Genomic DNA, 12806 nt, shown 5'->3' on the forward strand with positions numbered 1-12806 from the left:
AGCAGGAAATTATAAGCAGCCCAGGGGTGCATATCTAACGAACGATAGAAAAGCAGAAACAAGCCAGAACTTCAGCCTGAGCTTGAGGGATTAACTTAACACGAAGGAAGAACCTTCAGGGAGCAGCGGTCTAAGCTTCTGGAAAGCCGGTGCTTGTAAGAGACTGAGAGCAGGTGTCTCCACAGGCCCTGCTAACTTAGCTTGAGATTTCCAGAGAATCTCCTAGCCCAGCACCTAATCTGGGAGAAGTGTGGAAAGAGGGAAGAGAATCAGGAAAAGCACCACCAATAACTCAGAATGTACAAATGCACTCACTTTTGGACTCACTTATGGAACACTAAGGGGACAGGCACCCGGTGAGGCTGTTTGCTCATTTCATCATCTCATTCCACCTCCATCAGGTCTGTTCAGACCGTAAGCTGAGACTCAGAGAGGTTAATTCACTGCCCCGAGGTCACACAGCTGCATATCGGTGGGGGGTGGGGGAAAGGAGTTGGAGGGGTTGGCACCCAGACCACTGTCTTTTCCCAAGTGGCATCCTGGTTGTTGAGGAGATTTTGTCAGGTGAGGAACCCTGGCGGCTGGCAGGGGTTTATCATTCCAGAGGGAACAAGGTCCCGGGGCGGGGGGATGCACCAAGGGGGCAGACAGGATTTTATAAAAGGACTTTTAATGCATTTAAGACTGGTGCCACCTGCCTGGGCCCGGGCCCCTACTCTGCCCATCTCCACCCACAGGGCCGGTCCGCTCCTCATTTCTTCTTGGTCTTCACCAGCCCCTTCTGCACAAGGCTGCGGTACAGCTCCTGGATGTAGGTGTAGACGCACTTGGAGTCAGGCACCGCCAGCTGCACCATGTCGTCCACCTCCAGCAGCTGGGCACAGTCTGCCAGTTTCCTGAGGGACAGAGCCAGAGCTGAAGCATGTGGGAGCCAGGGGGAAGGGGCGCAGCCCAGCCAGGGTGAAACCCACAGAATCGTGTATGTTGGAGCTAAGAGGTCATCTAGGCTGACAACCCATTGTACAGATGAGGTCACTGAGCCCCTGACAGTCCAAACTCAAACTCAGCTTGGTGTGATCCCAAAGCCCACGTATGTCCTCAAGGTCAAAGCAAGTAACACAGCTGGGACTCAATCCCAGGCTTGCCTCTGGCATCCTTGCCCTGAAGCTGGGTCTCAGCAGTCCCAGCCTGTCAGACTGCCATGGGTGCTGGCAGTGGGAGAATCCAGGGTCCCAGCAGAAACCCTCTCGGGGCAGAGATAGCCAGGCTGAACCCAAGCCAGACTGGCCAGAGAGCCAGGGGAGGGGCACAGACTGGAGGACTGCCAAGAATGAGACAGGGTCCCTGAGACCAGTGTGGTGTTTTCCCCTCCTGGGGGTGGGTCAGGGTTCTGTCCCCCTACAGGGTTCTCTCCCCCTACACAGGAGAAGCTTCATTCCCACTGGACCTGAGGGGTGGTGGGGCTGGGATCTTCTGGCCACACAGCTGACTGGGGTGGGGGGCGAGCACTGGCTGTTCCCCCATATCCCAGGACTCCATGGAAATCAGGTGAGTTCCAGAACAGGGGCTGTGGGAGGTGATGGCTGGGGCAGGGGCCCCCTTACTTCACACACTTAATCTTCACACCAAACCCAAAGAGAAGGGAAGTCCATGGTCAAGAATCACAGAGCTAAGAAGGTGGGGACAAGATCTGAATTCAGCAGGTCAGACTCTCCATCCTGCGGCCCCATGCATCCCTACCAAAAGCCTTCCTTTTTTGCTGCTGCCTGATGCCTTCTGGCAGCTGGGTCCTTGTCACCTGATTATTCATCTTGCCTCCCCTAGGCTTTGCCTGGTTTGGAACCAAAGTAAGGCAGCTGCAGGAGGACAATGACCTGTGTCCTGCGAGCCAGGGACACTTGGTTCCTGGCATTCACTTAGAGCTCTCAGCTCTACTGGGAGTTTCATGTCCATGTCCCGGTTCTGCCAGGCCTTCCTGTATGAACCTAGGACGTTGAGGGACCTCACTACTCACATCGACACTCTAAGACTGCTGAGAGGATAGAAGGGGATGCTCCAAAGAAAGCTCTTAGCAGGACGCCCAGCACCTAAGCACCCTCAATCCATGGGGCTTGTCATCATCATTAAAGCTGCTTCTGAACCCAGAGCAGGACCTGGCACTCCTTACCCCCTCAGCTTCCCATCCCAGTGCACTCACTCCATCTCTTGGCAGGAAAATATGAAACTGGAAGGGATCTTCTGGAATACCAAGTCAGGTATTTTTCAAATTGCATTCTTGGTGCCCTAGAGCCCCGTACACGTGCTTAGGGAGCATCTTGGGAAGGGTGTTGGGTGCTTAGCTGGTGTGCTCCAGGAACACCTCCCAACCCAGAAAGGTCTCCTTTTGAGTGATGACCTTGATAGACCATGAACTCGAAGCTGAGGAGTGAAGACATAAGGAAGCTGACAGAAAGTGGAAAATGGTGAGGTTAATGGATTAGAAGTCCCCACGGAGTTAAGAATCTCTGGGAGTGGGGCTGCTAACCTAAGTGAGTTAGAGAGGTGAGGGGTGGGGACAGGGGGAGAGAGCTCAATGTCTGAAACCAAAATTTTGCAGGTGGTACAATTATTGGCAAAAACTAGGTCGTTGGGGCCCTTGGGTGGCTCGGTGGGTTAAGCCTCTGCCTTTGGCTCAGGTCATGATCTCAGGGTCCTGGGATTGAGCCCCACATCTCTGCTCAGCAGGGAGCCTGCTATCCCCCCGCCCCGCCTCTGTCTGCCTCTCTGCCTACGTGTGATCTCTATCCATCAAATAAATAAATAAAAATCTTAAAAAAAAAAAACCAAAAATCTAGGTCGTAACCATGAGCAGGTGGCTGAGAAGAGTGATAAGCTCAACTAACCGAGAGGCCAGTGGGTTGTAATGATTCCTTTTAACGGGTTACTTCATCCAATGTCATCCAGGCTACAGACAATTATCATTTGGGTTAGAACACGCTTTGCACCTTCTGTACCAGTTTCGTGACATACAAATTACAACCTTGAACTCCAACCTCTAGGAACGATCTAGTGTTTGAAGCAATACGTACACTTCATAAGAAAAGTGTTATTTAGTTAAATGAAAATTTAAAAAAATTTAAAAATAAAAAGGTCCCCCTGTAATCTGTTTTGTATGTTGGGCATTCACTTAATGTTTTGTTTGAGGAATCTGCTGAAAAAGAAAAACCCATTTGCAAAGCACAGCTCCTCATCCGTCTTCTCGTTTTGCCCCTGGGGGACATGCAGGCCCAGAGAGGGGAATGCTGCAGGCCCAGAGAGGGGAATGCTGCAGGCCCAGAGAGGGGAATGCTGCTGCCCCAGGCTTCCCCACCGGTTTGTGGCCAGGGACCATGGGCAATATCCTCTGCCTAATCCATTTCTACCGGTGGCTCAGAAGCCTCTCCCTGGGGCTAGAAGAAGGTGTGCCTCTGGTATGCACTCTTTGGGAGCCCTAAGGCCATCACTGTGTACTCTGGCCTCCCAGGTAGGTACAGACAGAGGCCTCCGGCTGAGGCCAGCTCTGGTGGGGCTTTACTGGTGGGAGTACCTCCCCTTCCGCCACCACCCAGCAGCCACGTCTTTGCCTCTCAGGTTCTTCCTTGGGCTATGCTGTTCCTTACACTCCTCCTGCCCTTCCAGGACCCCTTTCTCCATCCCACTGCCAACACCCCTGGCATCCAGCCACATGAGCCTCAGCAAGAAATCCCCCTCCAGATTCCAAAGTGATGAATAACTACCAAAAAACTGCTATCATCCATCATCATATAGGAACAACAGCTCAGATCCCTTTTTTTGGAGTTTTTGCTGTGGTTTAGGCACTGCTATAAAGACCTAATTATTTACTTAATTCTCACAGTAGCTCTGCAGAAGAGGAAACCTTGTGCCCATTTTAGAGATCCAGATGTGAGGGCTCAGAGAGGTAAATTTAGGAGGCTGTTCAAGATCACACCGCTAAGAAATGGTAGACTCAGGCGGTGGCCCCAATCTTGGCACCCACCATGTGTAAAATGGCAGGCCTGCCTCCTGTCTATCGCTTGCCCTGCCTGTTCTCCTTGGGGCGCTGCCCCCTGACCCCTGCGTTACAGATCACATGGAGGGGTGTGCTTGTGATCCGTCTCGCCCTTTAGACGCTAAGCCACAACAAGTGGGGACTCTGTCAGGACGGCTGCATCCTGACACATAGTTCCTGGTGATCGAAAAGCATGTGTTGGATTTGTGACCCGTCTGACCCGCCAGCTACCTGCCCTGCGTGCAGCCAGGCTCCGGAGCATCCCCCCTTCTCACCCCCCGCCCCTCACCCCTGGGACCGCCATCGGTGGCGGCTGCTCACTCTGCTGTGTCGAAGGCCAAGGTGAAGTTGTGCCGGCGCTGCGTGGGCTCCAGCGCTGTGTAGTCGAAGGCGTCGGGGAAGAACTTGTGGATGAGGGCGCAGAAGGCCATGCCACTGCTCCAGCTCGAGGAGAAGTTCTGGATGTCCACGTGCTGCCGGCGAGGGGGGCCGTGATGAGCCTCGGGCCGGGCGCCTGACCCCCTCAGACCCGCCCCGGCCCTGCTGCCCTGGGGAAGGGTCCCCTGCCCCACACGGCCGCTGCTCCATGCCCACCTCGTAGTTTCTTGTCATGGCCCGGCACCACTCCAGGAGCATGTTCTTGACCCCGCCGATGGCTGCCCCTGCGGCCTTCGCGTTTCGGAACAGGGCTGTGGGGCCCGTCGCGGCCCTGCAAGGGGAGGCATGGAGTAGGCCGGCCCCCAGTACTGACAGGCCACAGGAGGCCCCATCGAGGAGGAGCCCGGGCCCCAGATATCAGTCCTCCCACCCGGCCTGGGCTGTTCCCACGCCGTCAGGCCTCCCGGCCCCACCGATGGGTCCGTGGTTCACCAGGGAAAGCCCAGCCCAGTCTGCACCCTACCCGCCAAACTTGTCCACGATGGCTTTGCGGTTCTGGGCTCTGGGCCCCCGTGGCCGGGCAGGGGCTGACACCCTGCGCTCTGGTGCCTTCTCTTTCTTCTTCTCCTGGGAGGGAGGGGGCTCTGTGGGACTCTGGGGCACATCGCTGGGTGAAGACTCACTATGGAGAAAGTTCAGAGCAGTGTGAGAGGGCCTGGGACCAGCCACTCCAGAGCACAAGGTAGGGGCAGGAGGCAGGGGGCTGGCTGGTGGGGCAGGGGAGCTCCCTGCAGTCAGAAGAAGCATAGGAAATTGTGGCCCCCACTCCTGGCACACGTCTCCTCTGTGCCCAGCTCTGGGAGGGGGTCGAGATGAACTAATGAGGCTCAACCTAGCTTTGGGGGAGCCTGTGGTCTGGTGAGATGTGTGGGCAGAGCTAAGACAAGTCCGAGGTCTGACCTGAGTTTGAATCCTGACTTTGCCTCTTATTTGCTGTGTGATCTTGGGGCTGTCATGTCACTTCTCTGAGCCTCAGCCTCCTCCTCTGGAAACTGGGGACAAGAAGAGCTACCTGACATGGCGGCTTTGAGGCTCGAGAAAGAAGGGGAGTGGAGAGCACCCCGCTGAGCCCGAGTGAACATGCACCCACTGGCTTTCCTAAAAAAAGTGGCATGGAGGTGGATCTCGGGTCAAGACAAAGGAAGATTCTTCCAGTGAGTCAAGTTACACAATGGCAATAAGGCTCTCACTTTATCCAGCACCCACCGGGTACCAGGCACTATGCTCAGGACTCTATACTGTTGTTTTTAAAAAAGATTTTATTTATTTATTTGACAGAGAGAGAGAGAGACAGCGGGAGAGGAAACACAAGCAGGGGGAGTGGGAGAGGGAGAAGCAGGCCTCCCGCTGAGCCGGGAGCCCGATGAGGGTATTGATCCCTGGATCCTGGGATCATAACCTGAGCCAAAGGTAGACACTTAAGGACTGAGCCACCCAGGCGCCCCTCTATACTGTTTTATAAAAGTAATCTCTATGCCCAGCATGGGCCTCAAACTCATGACCTGGTGATCAAGCACCACATGCTCTACCGAGTGAGCCAGCCAGGTGCCCCACATGCTTTATACATTTTACAGCATGTGAGCCTCACGCTAATCCTATGAGGCAGGTACGATTACGGGGTGGCTTCACACAAGAGAACAGCGACGTGACCAAGACCACACAGTTGGTAAGTGGCAGAGTCATTGTCTGAACTCGGGCTTTCTGCTCACGCTCTGTGGGCCGTGCTGACGCCACGGCTGTATGCTCAGGGACAAGATGAGGAGCCCCGAGAAGATCTGCCTAGGATGCTGAGGAGGAGGAAGAGGAGGAGGAGAAGGTGGGGAGGCTTTAGCGGTGGAGGGGGCATGGTCCCTTCGCTTCCAGCCTCTGGCTCCTTTGGTTTCCTGGGCTCTGCCCTGGGGTAGGGGGCTGAAAGCCAGGAATTCTGGAATATCTCTAGATCAGTCGCCAGGGAGACCCAGGCCCAGGCGACGGTAGACTTGGAAGGGAGCGTGCGGTAGAGGGAGCTGGAACGGGACCCCAGAATTTGACATTACCTGGCTGAAGGACTGGTCTCTCCAGAAGCTGCCAAGTCTGGACCCAGCCCATCTGGAGGGAGAGGAGGGAGGGAGAGAGGGAAGCTGGAGCTACCTTGACTCACTATTGCTGTCCGCCTACCCCCTCAGGGTAGCTCCTGCACCCCACCCCCACGGGCCCCTGGACTCACTCACCTGGGCTGAGGCCACTGCCCTCTTCTGTGGGGCTCTCGAGCCATTCCTCAGGGGAGCTGGGAATCACCCCTGCTCCTTCCTCCGACTCTATCTGCGCACCCCCGTCCTGCTCTTCCTTGGGACTGCCTGGCTCCTAGAACCAGCATGACCTGTATGGGCTTGTGGATGCACAAGCACCTGTCCCAGGCTTTGTGAGGACTCCAGGAAGATCCGGAAGGGAGCCTGGGGCCCCTGGGCTTTACCCCCTCCCCCCCGGCTCTTGATGTCATTGAGAAGACTGGACTTACCCAAAGGAATAAAGCCAGGGGGTGGGAGGCTTAGTTCCTGGGGTGCAGGGGACTCCAGAACACGGCGGGGGGCCTCCTCCCTCCTCTCCTTCGCCACACTCACCACCTCCTTCTTCACGTCAGCTTCCTGAGGTTCAGCGTCAGTCTCCCCTTCCACAGCAGCCTTCTTCTGAGAGTCTGCGGGGGCCTCTGGGGCACTGGCTTTCTTCTGGGCTTCAGCTGTGGGCTCCTCTGTCTTGCTGCTCTTCTCCTGAGAGGCTGTCGTGGCCTCCTCCTTCCCGTCAGCCTCCTTGGCTTCGGTCTTGGCCTCCTGCTCCCCAGCAGCACGTTTGAGCTCAGCCTTGGTCTCATCGTTCCCACCGGCTTCCTCCCTGGATGGAGGCTTGGCGTCCTTCTCATCAGCTTGCTGCTTCTCAGAGGCCGGCATGGTCCCCTGCGCTTCCTCAGCCTCCCTGGGGTCGGGCTGGGTCTCTTCCTTCCCATAGGTCATCTGAGGAGCCACTGTGGTCTCTTCCTTCCTGCTGTCTCCCTTGTGAAGTTCAGCCTCTGCTTTGGATCCCACCTTGACCTCATCCAACCCATCGGCTTCTCCCTGAACTCCAGCTGGGGCGCCGTCCTCGGCTGGTGCTCTTTCCTGCTTTCCCGCTCCATCCAGAGGCCCCTCTTCTCCACTCACCTCCGTCGTGCTTTTGGCCTCTCCTGCAGAGGCTCCACTTCCCTGCGTCACAGGGGCCTCTGGGGTTGGGGAGACAGTGGTCCCATCCTCAGAGGGCTTCTCCTCCTTCTGCTCCATCTCTAGAAAGTAGAGACAAGCAGACCTGGTCATGCTGCATCCCTGCGTGAGGTGAGGAACCCGCCCTCAGAGAGCATTGGCCTGGGAGTCTGGAGGCGTGCTGCTCAGTCCCGGGTCCCCCACGTCGCCACTGCCTGGACATGTGACAGGAGCATCCGTGTTCCCTGTGGTAAAAGGAAGGGGTCCAGTGTTGCTTCCCCAAGGGTGCGATGTTGGGCCACATGGACTTGGCCTTGTATAGTGTTCACCCAACTGCCCTCTGCAGGCCGCGGCTTGGGCTTTAAAGAATATTACATCACGTAATCCCTTTTCAAGGACTTTGCCTCTTTCCGATTAAGCAAATGAAATGGTTAAAACGGGATCCTGGCATCAGGAACACCCGTGGAGTGGTTGTTCTTCTCCCTTTTTAATGGAGGTAGTAGCTAGCCTTGGTCTCCGGCTCAGAGCCCAAAGCAGGCGGGAGTACCCAGATCGAATCTAATAGTACTGCTTGGTTTCCGTTGTATTTTTGTTGTTGTTGTTGTTGTTACTTTCTATTTCTGGCCAGTGATATTGAGTTTCCATTTCCAACAGTGATACAAACTTTCTTTTAAAAATATATTTGTTGAATTTAAAAATAAGTTAATTCAAAGGAAGGCATTCAGGAAAGCAGAACACAGGTGGTACAGATGTGCCAAAATCCCGGGGGTGGCGTAAAAGTGCCTGAAATTTGGGAAACCCAGGGCCAGCTGGTCTCTGGGGCCCTGCCAGCTTCACCAGCTGCCACCGCTCTGTCTCAGCTTGGCCAGGGGTTCTCCGCAAAGGTGGGCCTGGACGTGGGAGAGTTTATTTTGAGGAGGAAAAGAAACGTACTCTCCCTAATCTGTGCCAGAGAAACCTGACCCTCTAACTGCCAGGGATGGGGTGGGGAAGAGGGAGGTTGTGATAACTTGACATGAGCTTTCCTATTCGAGTACTGTATATACTGTAGGATCTACAAAGACAGGTGGGCAGGGGGCAGGCAGGGCCACCTCCTTCATCCCCCTGCCCTTCTTGGTTGTCTGTTTACAAAGAAAACAATCCTCAAATAGTGTTCAGGGTATGACTCAGGGAGTAAGAGATCGAGGCACTCATGTCACTGGCTAAAAATACCTTCTGCCCTCTGCCGTGCCATCATTCTGGGCCACAGTACCCAGGGCACCTGGGCAGTTGGGACAGAGGCAGGAAGACAGGCAGGCTGGTACAGGGCTCCATTCCCTGCCATCCACTCGGGTCTTACTGCCCCCAGTCCAGAGTCCCCGGGGTCCCTGGATTTGGGGCCCCCACGGTTTCTGAGGAAGCCGACTGGGATTTGCAAAGATGCTCACACTGTCCTTCAACCCCACCCCTCACACCAGAACCCCTTCATGGTTCAAAAGCTTCAGCCATGTATTATCTGGGAGCTAACCAGCCAGAATTGGGATGCACGTCAGTGGGGATCCAGGAGACTGTGGAGCCAGATTCACCCCTATCACTTAGTTGCTTACTCTGAGACCTGAGCCAACCCTCTGCTTCTCGAATCCTCAGTTTCTACTGACAGTGACAGGATTGGTCTAGATGAGATTTTCCAAACTCTTCTGTGGAAAACTAGGGTCTCCTAAGACATTAATAGGAGCTGGGGTTGGAGAAATGTATTCTCTGGATGAGGCTGTTCCAGAAACAGCCTCCTATTTTCCCTTTTAGAGATATACAACTTCATTAGTAAGGAAGGGGGTTCTAGATACTCCATAGTAAAGAAACCTTAACTTTGCTTAGTCTTATTTAACTAATTGTTCCCCAAACATATTTTACCATGGATTTATTTTTTTCTTGCTTTCTTTTCTTTTTGCTTTGCTTTTCCTGAGACGCATCTACCGCCATCTTGAGGAATGCCTAGTGTCCCAGAAGCGAGTATGGCAGATGCTGGCCTAAATCATCCACACAGCCCCAAACTCCGTGTTAGTGTTTGGAAGGTGGTATGGAGCAGTGGTGGAAATCATCAGTTAGAATCTTTCCACTGTTTATTAATGGTGTTCTTGAGCAAGCTACCCACCAGCCCTGTGTTGTGAAGTGGTAGAGATAAAAGTCACCCTGTGGGGTGCTAGAGGGTTAAGGAAGCCAACACATGGAAAGTGTTTTGAAGTGTGCCTGGCCTGAAGGGAGCACTCGGACTTTATTTTATTATTATTATTTTTAACTGGGCTCCATGCCCAATGTGAGGCTTGAATTCACAACCTTGAGATTAAGAGTCGAATGCTCTACCCGCTGAGCCTTGTGTCTGCCTATTAATGTTGGCTCTGACCCAGCCATGAGGGCATTTTGTTGGTAAGACAAGGCAAAGAGGACTGAACGCCAGTAAGATGACAACAGACCCCTTTTATACCTCAGAGTGCGATGGTGCTTAGCTAAGACTTACCAGAGCCCTGTAGCCATCTTCCCCTTCGTCTACCTGCTACACGCTGGGAGGCGGGGTGGGGATGGGAGGGAAGGAGGGGCAGGTGCACGCGTGTGCACGCACACACTCACGCACGCGTACGCACACACCCCTCAGCCGTCCTGTGTGCTCATCACCTCAGCTCTCCACAGCCCCCAGGCTTGTCATAAATAGATAAGGAGTGAAGAACCCCAGAATGTGAGAAACCAGGGTAGCATCGCCCACCCCAACACTAAGGATCCCCTAGCAAGTTTCCAGCTTTCCCCACAGTGCCCTGTGGGACCTCACTCATTCCTTACTCTTGCCCTTTGGAATAGGTGTTCCTGGCCCCATTTTACAGGTTAGGAATTTGAAGACCCTTGAGTAAAGTCACAGGACAATTAAAGGGCCCAGCCAGACCTAGAATCCAGTTCTCCTAAAAACCAGTCTGGCGCTTGTGCCCCAAAATGCTGCTGCTCCCACCAGTTCTTCAGCGAGGGTCCCTTCAGGGGTCCTAGCCGGGTGTGAGGGGCACCCCACAGGTGGGCAAGGGCAGCTGGGTGTGGCTGCGGAGCGCAGCTCTCTCTCTTCCACGTGCACAGCAGGCCCTCTCCTCCGTCCCCTCTTCCTCTCCACGCCCCCCTCCTCTTTCCTCGCGGGAAGCCTACAGACACCCTGTTTTGTATCCAAAGCAGCACTCCTGACAGCTCCTCTTCCTTCTCCGTGTTTCTCTTGGCTGGCTGGGAGAAAAAGAACCCAGGAGCTCGAGTTCCAAACCCCAAATAATGCAGACAACACTTGATGGTTCTGTTAGAACCTCCCCGAGCCCCTGACAACCAGTCTGTCTTCTCGTGGTCCTGAGGCTTCCGCCGTCCCCCATCCCAGCCAGTGACTCCCCCTTGGAGAAACCACTCTCAACTGCTTAGAGAATGTGCTTCCCACCCTGACCAGACCAGGATGAGACCAGACTCCCAAGGGCCTCTCTGCCCCTGTCAGGTCCTCCCAGGGGATGGCCACCTGCAGGCTACTCTGTAGGTGATTTCAAGTTGCCCTAGAGCTGGGTCCCTGACCTCTGGCATCCAAAGAGAGTTGACAGAGAGGTGAAGAGGATTACAAAGAGCCTGGATTTCTCTAATTCTGTGGCTCCATGAGGAGGCTCCAGCCCCTGGAAGATGGGAGAGGGATTGGCAGCTCGAGGGGGGCACTTAGAAAGGGGCCCGGAGTTTCTCCTACCTGTGGGGCCTCTGCCTGGGGCTTTTGGAGCTGTCTCTTTCCTCCAGCTGAGCGACCTCACTCTTGGGCTGCCTTTAGCCCCAGCCAGTGGCCTCCAGCCCCCAGCTCTTCAGTCGGCTGCCTCCCCCTTCCTCCCCCCTTCCACCCCACCCCACCCCCACTCCAAGAGCCTTCAGCCGAAGAAGAGCATTGTTTATGGCCCTGTTGGTACAACACTTTCCCTTGGCCTAGGAGGCTCAGATTTCCCGTGAAGATCTGACAGGTGGCACCTTTCAATCACAGCCCAGCCCGTCTTTCCTGCCCTAACCCCGGCTGTATCCATCCTGTGGCCACCCTTCTTCCCTATGTACTCGCCAGGCCCTGGTGACCCCGAAAGCCAACTGCAGGCCATGTGGAAGATGGTCACCAGCCCTCTGGGCTCACCTGCCCATCGAGAGAGAGCCCAGGCTAGGTCTCCTCTGCTCCCTCTGCCCCCCTCATCCCATGTTCCTTTAAATAGTCTTTTACTCCTCCTCAGACAGAAACAGCTGCTGAAGGGTGGGCTGCAGAGGGGGTGAATGGGACAGCTGCCCACGGGGGATGTCTCGGGGCTCACACAGCCCAGAGAGATGTGGAGGGGGAGGGGCGAACAGGTGAGGAGGCTGCGTTCTGTTTTAAGCTGAAGTGACTGGTACATAGGAGGCTGAGCTTTTCATACTGAATTGAGATTTTTTTTTTCCAAGATTTTATTTTTAAAGTCATCTTTATGTCTAACATGGGACTTGAACTCAATCCCGAGATCAAGAGTTGCACGCCTTCCAGGCGCCCCTGAATTGAGATTCTGCTCAGGAAAACAAATCTGCATCTTCTCTATGTGTCCTGTGATCTCAGAGAGGTCCTACTTTGGGAGAGTGTGTGCAGGGGACACTCCTATCCCCTAGGGAGCCTGGGGCTCCCTGCAACCTCCGCCCCCAGTTCCTTTCACCTCCACCACACTGGTCTCCTTCCTGTTTCTGAAATTAATCGATTCCTTCCCACACTCAGGGGTGTCACCTTTTTGTTTCTGCTCTTTGCAAGAATGTTTCCTTCTCATTCTGCTCTCAGCTCAAGTTCTGTTCCCTCAGAAAGGCGCCCGTGGCTTCAGTCCCTCTCCGTCATTTCGTCCCAGCTTATTTTCTTCATAATAGTTATTGGAATCCAAAGTCAGCTTATTCATTTCCTTACTGTCTGCCTCTCCCTGAACTCTAAGCTCTCTGTCTCTAAAGGCAGAGACTTTATCTCCCATGGCCATGTGCCCAGGGCCTAGCACATTGCCTGGTTTACACGAGGTGCTCCATACACATATATTGAATAAGTAAATAAGATAATAGAAGGTCATGGTTGGTGTGGGGGAAAATCCTGTGGGGCTTAGAGGCTCCTGTCAGGATGT

The 12806-nt window shown here is 54.5% G+C and overlaps 1 protein-coding gene across 1 annotated transcript; it reads right to left on the minus strand.

The window, feature by feature from the left end:
• Positions 1-625: 625 nt before the first annotated feature.
• SMTNL1 (smoothelin like 1) lies at positions 626-11524 on the minus strand. The gene is made up of 8 exons (XM_032846447.1): positions 11399-11524; positions 7066-7757; positions 6676-6808; positions 6502-6553; positions 4929-5087; positions 4622-4736; positions 4349-4500; positions 626-896 (listed from the first exon to the last, which is right to left on the minus strand). Exons 2-8 carry the CDS (start codon positions 7753-7755, stop codon positions 752-754), a joined length of 1446 nt encoding a protein of 481 aa, XP_032702338.1. The 5' UTR covers positions 7756-7757; positions 11399-11524; the 3' UTR covers positions 626-751.
• Between the last annotated feature and the right edge of the window lie 1282 nt (positions 11525-12806).

This window comes from Lontra canadensis, unplaced genomic scaffold (genome assembly GCF_010015895.1).
Source record: "Lontra canadensis isolate GAN:19392208 unplaced genomic scaffold, GSC_riverotter_1.0 scaffold176, whole genome shotgun sequence".
Classification (NCBI taxonomy): Eukaryota; Metazoa; Chordata; class Mammalia; order Carnivora; family Mustelidae; genus Lontra; species Lontra canadensis.

Coding starts and splice junctions, on each gene's coding strand:
- SMTNL1 (XM_032846447.1), bottom strand. CDS start 7,755: ATGGAGCAGAAGGAGGAGAAGCCCTCTGAGGATGGGACCACTGTCTCC. Junction 6,554..6,675: donor GGGCAGTGGCCTCAGCCCAG/GTGAGTGAGTCC, acceptor CTCTCCCTCCAG/ATGGGCTGGGTCCAGACTTG. Junction 5,088..6,501: donor GAGACCAGTCCTTCAGCCAG/GTAATGTCAAAT, acceptor CTTTCTCCATAG/TGAGTCTTCACCCAGCGATG.